The 17,224-nt window shown below is 38.3% G+C and overlaps 1 protein-coding gene across 1 annotated transcript in view; it reads left to right on the plus strand.

The window, feature by feature from the left end:
• The window catches only part of LOC149253773 (uncharacterized), a 53,134-nt gene extending 39,168 nt beyond the window's left edge, over window positions 1-13,966 (plus strand). The window contains exons 3-4 of the mRNA XM_089454587.1: window positions 13,577-13,657; window positions 13,892-13,966. Coding sequence (XP_089310713.1) covers window positions 13,577-13,657; window positions 13,892-13,966 — 156 coding nt within the window. The remainder of the gene's footprint in view (window positions 1-13,576; window positions 13,658-13,891) is intronic.
• Window positions 13,967-17,224: the final 3,258 nt, after the last annotated feature.

Genomic DNA, 17,224 nt, shown 5'->3' on the forward strand with positions numbered 1-17,224 from the left:
TTAAACAAATATCATATACAAAAAAAAATCTATTTGAAGAGAATTTGCATTGAACTATAAAAATTATACAAAAATGTAAAAGGTATAAAGGTAATGTTGAATTTTCTTGAGAGATGCACAATAGAATACAATTTTCGTCTACATATTACTTCCTAATAAGTTCCATACACAATATTCTTACTAATATCATTGAGACAATTACGCTTTAAAAAATTTCAACAGTAAATGTAGAAAAAAATGTAAAAGTCAAAGAAAGAAAACCGTGCACAATAGTTACAACAAATTTACCTTGGGAGAAAACCCAACAATTTTTTTTCTAAGAGAAATTATTCTTCAACAAGGTTTACAAATCCAATTTTTCTAGAAATCCATGCTAATTTCCAAGTCAAAATACCAATCAAATGTTGAAAAAATTAGAAACCAGATAGTCCTAGTCAAAACTAGTCAACTCTGGTCAAACTTTGATATGGTCAAATTCAGGTTTGCGGTCAACTCAACCCTATGGTCAAACTGTGGTCAACTGGAGCTAGATCCTATGGTCAAACTTCTGTTAACTATGACCTTATCCTGCAGTCAGTTGTCACCAAATCCCGCGACCTTGTTCTGTGATCAATTGCGACTAGATCCTACTGTCAAACTGCGGTCAACTACAACCTTATACTACGGTCAAGTACCTAGTCAAATGGCTTAGTCAAACAACAAATAAATTCAATCAAACTTTAGTCAACTTGTCCTCCTTTTGTTACACATGTGATTTCCTCTAAGAGAGATAAGAGATGACGTGATGATGATTAAAAAAGAGGTCACATCATGTATATATACTAGTCGAATGGGGGTGAATTAGCCTAAGGGACATACCCTTTCATGGCCGGGCTGACTTCTCTTCGTGGATGGATTCACTACCCCAAAAAGTAAATTTATTTTGATTTTTCTTCGAGATGAATTAGGCATGTGGGAATAAATCCTGATGCTACAAAAATCTACACTCCCTCTTAGCAAGGGAGGTATTATTCTTGGCTGGAACAAATTTCGGCTTAACTAAAATTTCTCCTCCATAAAAAAATTTCATGAACTTGCTCTGTTGATGAAGTGTCTCCCTCGCATGCATGTATATATATATCACTCCATATTGGAGTAGGAAATATAAGTATCTTGGCAAATTTACCCTTTGCCAAATCAACATGGCCTGACCAAAGTCCTTTATGGCTCTTCAGGTAAATGTATCAATCACCTCTAGTCAAATCAACATGACCCAACTAAGTCCTTATAACATCTCAAGAGAAGATCTACCCTTGGACCATTCATCCTTGGATTAACAAACATGTCCCAATCAATTCCTTCTAGCTTCTTAGGTGATTTCATATACATCCTCTTGTCAAATCAACATGACCCATCCAAGTCCTTTTGGATTATCATGAGATGATCTGTCCAATCCTGTAGTTGCCCTCGACCATTCACCACTGGTCAAATGAACATGACTCATCCAAATCCTTTGGCTCCTCAGGTGAATGCATCTATCTCCTCTGGTCAAATCAACATGACCATCCAAGTCCTTTTGGATTCTTAGGAGATGTTCTACCTAATCCCACAATAACATCAACACTCCCTCTCAATGAGGGAGACATTTTATATCACGCCATGCTTTTCTCTAAAGTATACAATTTTTTCTCTAGACAAAGGCTTTGTGAGAATGTCTGGAATCTGCTCATCCGTGGATATGTACTAGAGCATCATTGTTACCTTCTACACCATGTCACAAATGAAGTGATATGTGATCTCTTCCTAATCAAATAGCCCCATGAGTAGCTTCTGAAGCCAAACTGCTTCTTGACTTGTGGCTCTGGTTGAGATATTCTTTGGCTATACTATATTGAGTGCGACAAAAGTATGCTTCTTTCTAAACCAAAATAGTTAATCCCAAGATGAAGCAGCACCCCTGAGTTTCTTTTTCTGTCCTCTGCATTCTCTGCTCAATTTGAATCTGTATATTCTTGCAGCCTTACTTCAACACTTAAGACATATCTCAAACCATATCCAATTATACCACGTAGTTATCTCAACACATGCTTCGTTACAACCCAATGTACATGCCTCGACTCAATCATAAATTGGCATAGGGTGCTCACTGCAAAGTAAATATATGGCTTGGTGTTATCCAGGCACATAAAGGAGCCAATCAATTTCCTATACATAGTGGGATCCACCAAATCTGAATTTGAAACGGAATCACTTAGCTTCTTCAGATTTTTCACCATAGGTGTAGTCATGGACTTGTATTCCATCATATGGAATATTTTCAAAATATGAACAATGTATTTCCATTTTCTAAGGAAGATCTCATTAGGTCTCTGCCACACCTCCAATCCTAAGAAATAATGTATCAAGCCAAGATCCTTCGTCTTCAAACTCAAGACTAACTCCCTCTGACACTGATACAAATCCTTTTGTGGTAAGTGCTTCTGCCACTACTACTCGTTCTGTCACTGAATAATACTCTTTTATCTGACATGGTCCCTTCATAGAATACATGTAGCTCCTAGAGACCTCCTATCTCTGAGCATTTGACTAATTCATGACATCCTCTTGGAAAGCTACCCCTTCCATTCTGCTTGATTGTATGCTCCCTCAGAACTAGAAGTTCTTCCAGTCATTTGGCATAGTCTTGGATGTCCTGACAATTTAAACAATCCTCCCTCTTGAACATCAATCACTCTTGCTAAGTCCATGCTCGAGCCCAAGAATTTAATCATCTCATAACTAGAGCAAAAATATTCTCGTATTCCACTCCCTCTTTCCAGGAGAACCCTCTTGTCAAAAGAATTGCTTGGTACTTCTCGATGCTGTCATCTACTGCATGAATTATTGTGTTAGCAGTCTCCACAATTCTTCCTTTCACAAAAACTCCACTCAAGATGCCATGGAAGAAAAAAATTATAGATACCAACCAAAAAATAAAAATACAAGAGGATAACCTAAAAAATAAACATAATAGTAGTAATCAAATGAAAAATATGAATTACTTATCTCTTAATTAAGGAAGAATTTGTTGAGACTTGTAGGGAATTTTCAACTCCCTCTTGATCCTTGCCTCCTTGTAGAAATCAATGAAGTCCATTTGCAATATCATCAAGCTTGGATCCCTTTGACTTCTTTTGAGATGGATGTTCATCCTCAATATCAACTAATGATACATGCTGCTTTTCTTTCCTTTTTTCTTGCGTGAATTGCAAGGGTTTGTAACATCCCTGGGTTAAAGTTTCATGTAATAAAAGATAATAAAGGGAAAATAAGACCAAGGTCATGGGACACATATTCCAAGTTGAATGTTGGGAAAACATTATAGTTGGTATCACTTTTGGTTTATTAATGGAAATTGGAAAAGGCATTGACAAAGGCAAAGAGGCAATAATTTCATTTTTATGAGAAATAAGGAAAATAGGAGAAAACAAAGGTGAAGAGACACAAATTTGCATGCTAAGGAAATTAGAAGGAAAATTAAATAAAATGAAAAAAATAGAGACATCAATAATAAAAAGTTGTCAGAGAATCAATTCACATTTTTTGTTGGTTTCGCTTTTGTCAATTTAGATTGAGAATAGTGTTATAGAGAGAAAGCGCCAAGAGGAGAAATTAAGCAAGCAAGTAAAGGAAGGAAAATGACAAGCAAAGGAAAGCAAGGAGAAGGTTGGATCAACAACTTCAACAGGAGGATTTTGCAGGTAATGTGTTGCATGTGTGATTTCCTAGTTGAGTGTGAATGCATGTTTCATGCATTTATTTATTTAGTTCATTTGTTATCATTGTCATGGGTTTTTCTCAGTTTGGCAGTGGTTTTAGCCTTGCCTTGCCATTTCTTAGGATAGCAATGGTGTGATGGGATTCATTCTTGGTTTAGCTTTGGATTTATGGAAGGTTTTGGAACTGGGTGAGGCGTTCTTAGGAAAATACCCATTGGTTAGGGGTGGAGATGGTTTTTTCTGGGAAGCCCTTGATAGGTGGGTAGAGTCAGGAAAATTCCTTAAGGTATGGTGAAGAAATTTTGAGGCATCCAAGCTTGGCTTGGTTTTCTGATCTCGGGACGGTTTAGGTGAGATCACGATAGCTTGAGGGTGGAGGTGGTTTAACCTTTGGAGTCTCTAGTTAATTTATGTCTTGGTTTAGATCCCACATTCATGCTTGGAATATGGCACAGGGGTGACTGGCTGAAATAAAGATTGGGTTAAGCTCAATCTATGGTCAGGAGGTATATGGAAGTCCCTAGCTTGGTTCACTTTTGAATATGTTAATTATTAAGAGTTATTTTCCTATTGTGATTTATGAGAACTTGTACTTGTTATTATGTTGATTTTATGGAAGAGTTGTCATGGATAAAATTATGGTTATATGCTGGTTATAAGCGTGGTTCTATGATGTACTCTAGCTATGGCTCTTATTCATGATTTGATAAGTATTTTAATGGTTGATGAATGCATGGACTAACAAGTGTGAAAATTCCTAGATCTAACAATCTTAGGAATCCTACCGCAACCAGCTGAATCTACTTCTCCTAGATTGTAAATTACACTACAAACTTATTTCATTTTTCTTCTTGAAATATCAAATAAAATTAACGAAGCAACCTACACCAAATTAAATATGATTATGAAACATAGAAAATGAGAAAGGAAATACAAACACATAGGACACCATTATTTTTGGACAAATGTCCCCGGAAAAACCCAATGCGGGAAAACTGGTGCAACAACTCTTAGGGTTTATTATTATTATTAAGCAATGGAAAATTATGAATACATCTTTGAATACCTCACTAGGTTATTCAGTTATAGAGAGAAATATTGGCATAAGCTTTGTGAGATTACCTCACACAATCACTAAGAAAAATTCCGGTTGATCTAGTCACTGGATGAGGTGCCCCTGGTAGGCCCTGCATTGCTTCTGCGTTGCCTCTACATTGTCCGGGCATCAAATATATTAGGCACTACGTCACATAGGTGGGGAATCGATCTGCAGCCCAAAGTCACTGCTCTCAGCCTCGTGGTCTCACACCCCGACTTTCGACTGCTGAAACTGACTCAACTACTAGATTTTTGACTTTCTCTCTCACCCTCTGCACTACCTCTATGTGGCCCTGTTGGCCTAGCGTCAACCTCTATGTGAGAGATGATGGATCACTCTCTACCCCTCTCTGCTAATGATTCTCCGACTGAGAAAATATTTGTCTCTCTGGAAGCTATCATTGCCCCACAACTGCAAGAGATCTCCTCAATCGAATTTTGCTCCTAAGAACTTCTCACTTCAAAAAATCGATTTCTTGATCTCTCTTGGTGTATTTTCCAAATGAACCTCAAGCCCCTTCTTATATCTTCATGTTGGAAAACCAATGGCCTAGATTAACTCCTAATCAAAGGCTCAGATTGTTTTGACTTGATCTCCATCTTTTTCTAGAAGATTCACCCACATTAGATTAATACCCATTAATATTTTAATTTTCCTAAGTTTAGACTTAGGAACCCCATTAAAAATATTAATTATTTTAATAAAATCGTCTCCCAGTGGAATTTCCCAAAACGGGTTATGGGTTCTTTGGAATGCATGTGCCCAAGCCTCCCTGCAAAATTTGGGGCTTAGATCACATCCGATGCTACCCCAAATCAACACTCCCTCTTAGTAAGGAATCTGCTCTAACAATATACTACTACCACATACTGCTCTAACTCTGAAGCATCATCCTCTGCACTACTGATGTCTGATATGCTTTCCACTAACTACTGCATTTCTACTGCAACTGTATTATTACCTTTTACACTGCCACTACCAAAGCTACATCTATACTACAACTCCTTATAAAATGTTGCATCTGCTGTGCTGCTAGCACTGCCACTGCTAACACAACATCTGTATTGCAACTCATTTGTTGATAGAAACAAATGAAAACACCAAAAACTAGACAAGTACCTAGTGGACACACCTTGGTGCTGAAAGCCTGACTTCTTCTAGTCCCATGTTGTCTTCTGAAGCCACTGCGTTGTTGAAGCTTTTCACTGTGCCTCCACGGACTACTGCCTCTCTACTCAAGTTCTAGCACTACTAACTACTTCATTTGTCACTCCATGGCACCAACTGAAAACTCCTCCATCCCCCTACTACTGACCATGGGCTCCCGTAGCAAGGTGATGATCCAAGAGGTGGGCTCCTCAAGGATCCTGCCCATCTATAGCTCTTTCGAGGTATCTTCCCACCTCCCTCCTGGAGGTATCTTGTCTGTAATGGCGAACTCCTCCTGTTCGATCTTCATGGCCCATCTCGCCACATCTGAAGCACTTCACTTTGGAGACGTCCTTATTTCATCTCTGTTGCCCCCGCTGTCTCTTCGATGCAAGGGCTGCATTCTCCTCCTCCTCATTGGGCTTCGACCCATTGCTACTGCTACTTCCGTCAAGTTTGACCTTGGTCAAGTCTCTCCTTAGCTCCTCTTTGTTTTAGAGTTACCCACATCTCATCCCAATTAGGCAATGCTGCTCTACCCAAGATACTCTGGACAAAGACTTGCCACTCATTTGTGACAGAATTTAGGGCCAGTCTTATTAACTCTGAATCCTAAGGTGTATGCCCTGTAGCTGAAAACTCATCACGAGTCTCCTTCAGATTTGTGAGGAATGGATCCACGTGTTCTCCCTTCTACATCTAAGTAGATCTCATCTTCTGCTCCAAGTACATCTTCCATTGCTCGAAAGATCCTTGATACAAAGTGGCCAATTATCCCACATATCCTTAGCAATCTCTCTGGTAGCAACATGGCACACCACATGATCCTTGACTCCATCTAGGATCATCCTCTTGGCCTTTGCCATCTTAGCCTTGTACCTTTTTAGCGGATCTGCATCTGCGGGTATAACTACCACACTATCAACATACGTCTTGAGGGCATGCTCATCTAGAAGAAAGATATTCCAGCCTTCCAAATGACGTAGTTGGATGCTCCGTCCAACCTGTCATGATCCCTCAAGCCACTGGTTTCCATCTCCACCGAAAAATGTCGAACAAATCCCTCTTTCTCCCTATTGTGTAGCTTCTAGGTTGTCTTATGTACTCCCTGATGGATATGGTAATTCTGCTGCTCTCTGCTACCCAAAAAATGAGAAATATTGATTTCCTTGACAAGAAATCACTGAGGAAGTATTCCCTCACTATGCAATTTGTTTCCTTCTTCTGACGAATGTTCTACCCAACACTCATCTTGCAGAAAACTATATCCCTCTAGATTTGTGCTGAGGCCCTGTGTGGATCCCTCTGCCTCAGCAAATTCTTGACCTGACAGTCTTGCCTCTCTGTCGACTTACTTAGAGAGAGACAACCTCGAAAATATAGCCCTTTTTGCTAGAACTGCGCAATCCCTCAGGGGATTCGAACTACTGCTTGCTGCAGCAAGTTGGCCCTTTCTTTAGTGCTAAATATGCTCTTCCTATTTCACATAAAACACTTTGATACCATGTGAAAAATCCTAGATCTAACAATCTCAGGAATCCTACTACAACCAACTGAATCTACTTCTCCTAGATTGTAAATTACATTACAAACTTATTTCAGATTTCTTCTTGAAATATCGAAGAAAATTACTGAAGCAACCTACACCAAATTAAATATGATTCTGAAACATAGAAAATGAGAAAGGAAATATAAACACATAGGACACCATTATTTTTGGACAAATGTCCCTAAAAAAACCCAATGTGGGAAAACCAGCACAACAACTCTGAGGGTTTATTATTATTAAGTAGTAGCAAATTCTGAATATAGCGATGAATACCTCACAGGGTTATTCAGTTATAGATAGAAATACAGACATAATCTTTGTGAGATTACTTCACACAATCATTGAGGAAAAGTCTTGGTTGATTGGGTCACTAGATGAGGTGCCCTTGGTAGGCCCTGCAACTCTTCTGCACTGCCTCTACACTTTCCCATTGTCAAATATCTTAGGCATTGCATCACCCAGCTGCGGAATCGATCAGCATCCCAGATTTACTGCTCTCAGCGTCCCAGTCTCACACCCCAGCTTCCGGCTGCTGAAACTGACTCAACTGCTAGATTTTTGACTTTCTTTCTCACCCTCTGCGTGGCCCTGCTGGCCCTACGTGAGAGATGTTGGATCACTATCTGCTGTTGATTCTCCGGCTAAGAAAAACATCTCTCTCTCCGAAAGATATCCCTACCCTTCAACTGTAAGAGATCTCCTCAATCGAATTTTCCTCCTGAGAACTTCTCACTTCAGAAAATCGATGTTTTGATCTCTCTTGGTGTATTTTCCAAATGACCCTCAAGCCCCTTCTTATATCTTCCTGTTGGACAACCAATGGCCTAGATTAACTCCTATCAAAGGCTCAGATCATTTTGACTTGATCTCTGCCTTTTTCTAGAAGATTCATCCACAATTAAATTAATACCCATTAATATTTTAATTTTCCTAAGTTTAGACTTAGGGACCCCATTAAAAATATTAATTATTTTAATAAAATCATCTCTGGGTGGAATTTGCCAAAATGGTTTATGGGTTATTTGGAATGCATGTGCCCAAGCCTCCCTGCAAAATTTGGGGCTTATAGCACATTCGATGCTATACCAAATCAACAACAAGTATTGTTGCAACAACCTGAGAGGGCATTAGAGCTTCTCAGTGACTTTCAGATGAAGTTTAGAGATTTAGATCATATATGAATTCGTGAACTATAACTCACATGTTTACCATATGTTTGATGAAATGCTTATCATGTTCTAGGCAATCTAGGTCAATTTCTTACTTCAAGTTTGAATTTTTTGCGTTGTCACCATGTAAATTATGATTCTGGAAAGTTACGGGAAGTTTTGGGCAATGGTCTAGAGACTAGCATCGAAAAGAGGCTCATTTATAGGGACCATGGGCATAGAACTAGGGAAATTAAGCCATAACTACATGGAAGCATGCCTATGTGTGTGGTTGGAGGCCTATAACCGCACTATGGCCTTGTTGTGCGTGTGATTGAGGTGTTAGGTCGAGGAAAAAGGGGTCCAAAATAGGGATTAACCACCTGGTGTGGTTTGTAGCCTTCTAAGTGGTCCGTGGTCTCTGAGGGATGTCAGTAAATTCGTTGATTTTTCAGCCCACTTCCATAAATGGATCTTAGAGGTTAGGTTCATAGTAGCACCCAACTTCACATTTACCCATAGGAGCTTGTAAAATTGGATAAATGTGGGGAAGGGTGGGTTACATATTGGTATTAGAGATTCTAGGTTCAAAGACATGGACTGGATGGGTTGAATGTGATTGTTATGCATGCATGTCAGCCGTATGTATGCATTACAATGACTATGGTTGTCATCTATATATTCGGTGTTGCATTTTGTGACATCATGCATGATGATTGATATGATGTTGATAGGTTGATATGTTGGTGTCATTATGAGTAAATACATGTATTTTGTGCTAATATGGACTTATTTGTGCAGACAAGATAGCCTCCCCTAAACTTCACTAAGGTATGTTTGATTATGTTTATATTCGGTTTATCTAACATGGTATGTTTGCAAGAAGAAGAAGATCAGAGATGACGAGTGAAATGGTGGATTACATTTCACGTGACTCTCCTTATAGATAAATTGAGTAGAAAGGAGATGAGTACTCTCTTGATATAGCAGATACCCTGAGAAGTTTGAAGGCAGAAATTAGAAGTTGTAAGACAAATAATGACAGGATAATTTAGTCACAGGAAAGACTTTCCAAAGCTCAGGGAAAGAAAGTCGAGGTCAATGTAGTTATCCTTCAAAGCTTATCGGACTTGTAGAGACAGGGACAGTCAAGGATCAGTTATAGACAAGAGGAAAGGACTAATGGGGCATATGGTAACAGGTCTCGATCGGGGCACATGTTGGGTAGATATGACATGATCATAGGTGGCAGATGGATGGATACACCTGACATGAGAGGTAGTGGTTATGGGTTCTATTCTAGTTCTAGTTCAGAAAGATATCATTGTCATATTCACCATCATCCTTATAGGAGTGAGAGGGGGTACTTTCCGAATGAGTTCAAGTAATCCAAGCCTCCTACATTTGATGGAGAGCTGAAGAAACCGAAAGATGCATAAGCATGGCTACTTGGGATGAAGAAGTTATTTGAGCAGAATGATTATACAGAGAACACGAAAGCCAAGATAATTATTTTCAGTCTCAAAGGAAAAAAAATATGGTGTGAAGACATGAAGTGTGTAAGATGCATCAAGATAGAAGGGTTGAGTTGGCATGAGCTCAAAAGACTCTTTAGGAAGAATTACTTGTTCGAGAGATATTATGATGGAAAGGCTAAGGAATTATATGAGTCGAAGATGGGATCTATGACATATGAGGAGTACACAACTAAATTTATGTAGTTATTGAGGTATGTGCCTTACCTCAAGGATGAGAAGACAAAGGTCCAAAGGTTCATCAATGGATTGTCTTTAGCATTAAAGGACTAGATTGAGTATAATGAGCCTCGATCATTAGAGGAAGTCATATGGGAAGCTGAAGCATTGTTATGAGAAATCAAAGCACAAGTATGAGCCTAATCGTGATTAGAAAGGGAATGAGAAGGCTAAAGGAAAATGATCTTCAAAGCAGGAAAGACCCCAGGATGTAGGTGAGAAAGAAAATATGGCTCCTTACAAGAAATTCAGTGCAGCTGAGAAGGGACATGGACCTCAATCTGGAGAGAAACAGAATAAAGGTAGTGGCAAAGAACCATTGCAATGTTGGATTTGTGGTAAGGATCATCACAAGAAGGATTTTCCATTGTATCAGCGTGGTAGAATTTAAATATACATTTCTAAGGAGGCATAGACATTTGGGGATGTGCGTAAGAGCATTCCTCGAATTTTTGCAGCATTTGATAACAAGCAAGAGAATCACCAAGCATCCACTATTGAGATGGAAGGTAAGCTATGTGATCAAGTTGTTTCCATTTTGATTGATACTCAATCTAATTATAGTTATGATAGTCCTTACCTGGTGGATAAGTGTGGCTTGAATAAATAATTTCAAGAAGAGTCTTAGTTGGTGTAGTTGGCTACAAGGACCAAGAAAAGAGTTCATCATTGGGTGAGAGTTTGTGCATTTTAGATGAATGGTATGCCTACATTAGTAAGAATGGTTTCAATTATGTAGGCAAAACGTAGTTGTAGAAAAGGGTGTGTATTGTTTGCAATTCATATTTCCAGTGACAAGGTGAAGGATGTTGGGGATGATGAAGTCTTGAAGAGGTATCCTATTTTGCAGTAGTTTCAGGATGTGTTTGTGGCAAATATTTTAGTGTTACCACCTCATAGGGAAGTGAATTTCTCTATTGAGTTAATATCAAGATCAATACCAACATAAAAGGAACCTTACAAAAAGAGAACTCCAGAGTTAGTGGAATTGAAGTTGCAACTTAAGGAAATGTTTGATAACCAAGTGTATCACCTTGGGGTGCACAAATGTTTTTTTTGAAGAGGAAGGATGGTACTCTCAGGTTGTGCATTGATTACAAGTAGTTTAACAAGGTGACTATCAAAAACATGTATCCTTTGCCATAGATTGATGACTTGTTTGATTAGTTGAAGGGAGCATTAACACCCTCAAAGATTGACTTGAGATCATGATATCATCATGTGTGCATCAAAGAAGAATATTACAAGTTTGAATTTCATACTAGGTATGGACATTATGAATTTTTGGTGGTTCCTTTTCATCTTACTAATACTCCAACTACTTTCATGTGCTTGATGAATAGTGTGTTGCATCCTTATCTAAAAAAATTCGTGATAATGTTTATTGATGATATATTGATATATTCTAAGAATGAGGAAGAACATGTAGATAACTTGGAAGCAATGTTGATATTGTTGAGAGAGCATCAATTGTATACCAAGCTTAGCAAGTTTAGTTTCTTTCAGACTGAAGTTCATTACTTGGGGTATGTTGTTTCCAAGGAAGGGATAGTAGTGGAACTGAAAAAAATTAGAACTATCATGGAATGGCTAACTCCTAGGAATGTGGATGAGGTCAGACCATTCATAGAATTAGCAGGTGATTATAGAAGGTTCATCAAGAACTTCTCATAGATTGCATATCCTATTACATCATTGCAGCGAAAAAGGAAGAAGTTTGACTGGATAGAGGAGTCTGCAACTAGTTTTGAGAAGTTGAAGCATTTTCTTACAAATGCTCCATCCTTGAAGATTGTAGATCCATATAAAGAGTTTGTGGTATGTACAAATTCTTGCAAGAGACGACTTGGTGGAGTCCTTATGCGGGAATCACAGGTGGTATGCTATGAGTCAAGGAAGTTGAATGAGAACGAAAAAAATTATGTGACTCACGATCTTGAGTTGGGTTATCATCCATGCCTTGAAGATGTGGATGCATTATCTTCTTAGTAGGAGGTCCATCTTGATGAGTGAAAATTGTGGAATGAGGTACTTGTTTGGCCAACCCAATCTGAATGCCAAAAACACTTGATGGTTGGCTACTCTCAGTGAATTTGATTTTGAGATAAGACACGTCAAGGGCAAGGAGAATAGGGTTGTAGATGCTCTTTGTAGAAGAGTGCAAATAAATCAAATTGCAATAGTGAGTTCCAATGGGACATACTTGTAGGAGTGGATCTTGCAGGCATGGAAACATGATGACAAGTATCAACAGTTGAAGCATAGGTTGCAACAACAGGGTGAAGGTGTTAGGGATGAGGAGTATCATCTGACAACAAATGGCTTGGTCAGATTCAAGAACAAGATTTATATGTCGGATGAAAGTGAGCTCAATAAGCTTATATTGAGGGAGTTTCATGCCAAGTCATATTCATCACCCTATATATCAAAAGACATTGAAAACAACTAAGAATTTCTATTATTGGCTGAATTTGAAGAAAGAGGTGGCTAAGTTTGTTGCGAGATGTTTGGACTACCAAAAGATAAAAGCATAGTGTAAGAATCCAAGTCATTTACTACAGCCGATTACAATTCCATAATGGAAATGGGAGGCCATTTCCTTGGATTTCATTACAAGTTTTTCGAGGACATCGAAGCAACATGATTCCATAAAGGTTGTGGTTGATAGGTTAAGTAAGGTAGCTCACTTCATTGTAGTTAAGTATACTGATTCAACTAGTGAGATAAATTAGATCTTCATCAAGGAGATAGTGAGATTGCATGGTGTTCCCAAGAATATCATATCAGACAAAGATGCCAATTTCACTTGCAGGTTTTAGAAGGAGTTGTTTGCAAGCTTGGGGACAAATTTAACCTTTAGTACAACTTATCATCCGTAGACAGATGGATAGACAGAGAAGGTTAACATGATCCTTGAGGATATGTTGAGGATGTACGTCATGCATCAACAGAGGAAGTGAGAAGAGTATCTTCCACTGGTAGAGTTTGCATATAACAATGGGTATCAAGAATCCTTGAGGATGAGTCTATTTGAGGTTTTCTGTGGGTGGATTTGTAATACCCCTATCAACTAGAGTGATCCAGTGAACATGGTGTTGATTGGAACAGATATGTTGGATGATATCGAACGAAAAATGCAGGTTATTAAGAGGAATTGGAAGGCAACACGGGACAAAGAAAAGAGTTATGAAGATCAAAATAGGGCATTTGGGGAGTTTCAGGTTGGGGAGCATGTGTACTTGTGCATCAAGCCCAAGAGGGGCTCCTTGAGGATTGGATCATGTGCCAAACTAACACCTTGGTATTGTGGGCCTTTTGAGATCCTGAGGATTGGACCATTGGCCTACAGGCTTGTACTGCAACCAACAGTGAAATTCCATGATGCTTTCCATGTTTCATTACTTAAGATATATGTGCAAGATGTTGATAATCTGATTGATTGGTTTGTATTGCAGGTAGAACTAGAGGGAGAATTACATCCAAAACCTCAGTGCATATTGAAGTGGAAAAAACTCATGCTCCGGAACTAAGAAATTGAGCAATTTAAAGTGTAGTGGAAGCAATTTAGGCCAAATGAAGCTACATGGGAGATGGATGATCAAATGAAGACTTTGTATCCTTCATTATTTGTTGGGTCAAGAAAATGAGCTTTTGGTATATGTATGTATATATGTGTATGGATGTAGATACCACAATGAGTTGTGTTATAAAGCTCCAATAAGCAGTATGATTGTCATGTCTCCAATAATTGTTCACTGTAAATATTGCATCGAGCTATGTTATAAAGCTCCATAAGCAGTATGTTTTGTTTTCAGCGATTTGCTGGTCATAGGTGTCATTAAACACCGAGGATAGTGTTCCCCTAAGGGGGAAGGGTTTGTAATAGCCCCGGGTTAAACTTTCATGTAGTAAAGGATAATAAAGTAAAAATAAGACCAAGGTCATGAGACACGTATTCCAAGATGAATATTGGGTAAGCACTATAGTGGGTATCACTTTTGGTTTATTAATGGCAATGAAAATTGGCAAAGGCATTAACAAAGGAAAAGATACAATAATTGGAATTTATTTATGAGAAATAAGGAAAATAGGAAGAAAGGAAGGTGAAGATACACACATTTGCAAGCTAAGGAAATTAGAAGGGAAATTAAGGAAAATGAAGAAAATAGAGACATCAATAATAAAAAGGCATAAGAGAATCAGTTCATAGCTTTTGCTGGTTTGGGTTTTGTCAATTTAGTTTGAGAATAGTGTTATATAGAGAGAGCACCAAGAGGAGAAAGAAAGCAAGCAAGCAAAGGAAGGAAAATGAAAAGCAAAGGAAAGCAAGGAGAAGGTTAGAAAAACAACTTTAGTAGGAGGATTTTGCAGGTAACAAGTTGCATGTGTGATTTTCTAGGTGCAGTGTGAATGCATGGTTCATGCATTTGTTTATTTAGTTCATTTGCTATCATTGGAATGGGTTTTTCCTAGTTTGATAGTGGTTTAAGCCTTTCCTTTCCATTTCCTAGATAGCCACGGGGTGATGGGATTCATTTTCGATTGGGATTTGGATTACCGAAAGGTTTTGGAACTGAGTGAGGTGGTCTCAGGAAAATTCTCAAGGGTTGGGGGTGGAGATGATTTTCTCCAGGAATCCCTCAACAAGTGGGTGGAGATAGGAAAATTCCTCAAGGTATGGAGAAGAAATCCTTAGGCATCTAAGCTTGGTTTGGTTTTGTGATCTTGAGACCGGTTTATGTGAGATCATGGTAGGTTGAGGGTGGAGGTGGTTTAACCTTTGGAGTCCCTAGTTGGTTATGTCTTGGTTTATCCCATGAAATCCCACATTCATGCTTGGAATATGGCATGGGGGTGATTGGTTGAAAGAAATATTTTTTTCAGCTCAATCTATGGTCAAGTCATACGTGGAAGTCCCTAACTTGGTTGGATTTTGCATATGTTAATAAGAGCTATTTTATTATTGTGATTTATGATCACTTGTACTTGTTATTATGTTGATTTTATGGCATACTTGTCATGGTTAATATTATGGTTATATGTTGGTTATAAGAAAGGTTCTATGATGTACTCTAGCTATGGATCTTATTCATGATTTGATAAGTATTTGAATGTATGATGAATGCATGGGCTAAAAAGTGTTGTTGCAACTACTTGAGAGGGAATTTGACCTTCTCGATGAATTTCAAATGAAGTTCAAAGACTTAAGATCAGATATGGATTCATGACCTTTAACTCACATGTTTACCATATGTTTGACGAAATGTCTATCATGTTCTAGGCAGTCTAGGTCAAGTTCTTGCTTCAAGTATGAATGTTTGGCATTATTGTCATGTAAATTATGATTTTGAAAAGTTACAGGAAGTTCTGGGTAGTGGTCTAGAGCCTAGCCTGGAAAAGTGGTTTAGATCTTAGGATCACTAGCACTAAACTGGGGAAATTAGGCCATAACTACATGGAAGCAGGATTATGCATGTGGTTGGAGTAGTAAAACCACACTCTTTCCTTGTTGTGCATGCGGTTGGGGCATTAATTCAGGGGAAAAGGGGTCCAACTCAGGGTTTGACCATCTAGGGTGATTTTCAACCTTCTAAGTGGTTTATGGTCTCTGAGGGATGTCAATAAAGTTGCCGGTTTGTTGACCCCACTTCCATAACTGGATCTTGGATGTCATAGTAGCACCCAACTTCACATTTACCCTAGGGAGCTTGTAAAAGAGATTAAATGTGGGGAGGGGCAGGTTACATGGTTTATTTTTATTCAGCATACATGCTATCAATGAGATAAACTAAGTATGCATCACACAAATGTGCCTCCAATATTCCAATTCTTGCTCTAGGGTTTCATCCCACAAACCTTAGGACTTTCTCATCCAAGACTTTAATACAAGTTGTAACCTCCAAGTGTTCTCTAGGTTTTACAAACCCTAAGTCTTCCAACTCTTGTACCACACAATCATAAAGACTCCAAGAAGAATACATCAATATTAAAATCACATACTTTAATACAAGTGTTATGATATGCTTTCTTCTCTCTTTATAGAGAAGTAGGTGAGGGGGGCTTTCTCATCAACTCCCTTTGGCTCTAGAGTAACTTCCTTCTAAAGTTTTGTAGCATTGTCTTCCATTTTGAGACTTGGCCCCAATTGACAAGAAATCAAAATCTAGTCAAGCTACTGAACACCTATCTCTTAGGATGACTTTAATGGTTTCTCTTTGCACAAATCTCTAATACCATGTTGAATTTTCTTGGGAGGTGCTTGCTAGAATATAATTTTCTGCTACATAATTACTTTCAAATGATTTCCACAAATAGTATTCTTACTGATATCATTGAGAATTTACACTTCAAAAATTCTGAATAGTAAATGCAACAGAAACAATAAAGATCAGAGAAAGACAACCATGCACAATAAAGACAACAAATTTACCCTAGGAAACCAAACCTTGGGAGAAAACCTAGGAACTTTTCTTCTAGGATAATTTTTTCTTCAGCAAGTTTTACAAATCTAGTTTATCTAGAAATATGTGCTAATATCCAAGTCAAAATGAAAGTCAAACCTAGTCAAAATCAACAATAATGTAGTCTTGTTCAAAACTAGTCAAATCAATCAACTCTGGTCAAACTTTAGTCTGATCAAATTCTTGTATGTGGGCAACTTGGCCTTGTGATAAGACTGCGATCAACTATGGCTAGATCTCGTGGTCAAACTTTGGTCAAAAGTGGCCTTGCTTAGTAGTTAACTGCAGGCATATCTTGTGGTCTACTATGGGCTTGTTTTGTGGTCG

Source organism: Pinus tabuliformis, chromosome 7 (genome assembly GCF_031772625.1).
Source record: "Pinus tabuliformis cultivar Carrire ecotype Pingquan chromosome 7, CPIR1, whole genome shotgun sequence".
Lineage (NCBI taxonomy): Eukaryota > Viridiplantae > Streptophyta > Pinopsida > Pinales > Pinaceae > Pinus > Pinus tabuliformis.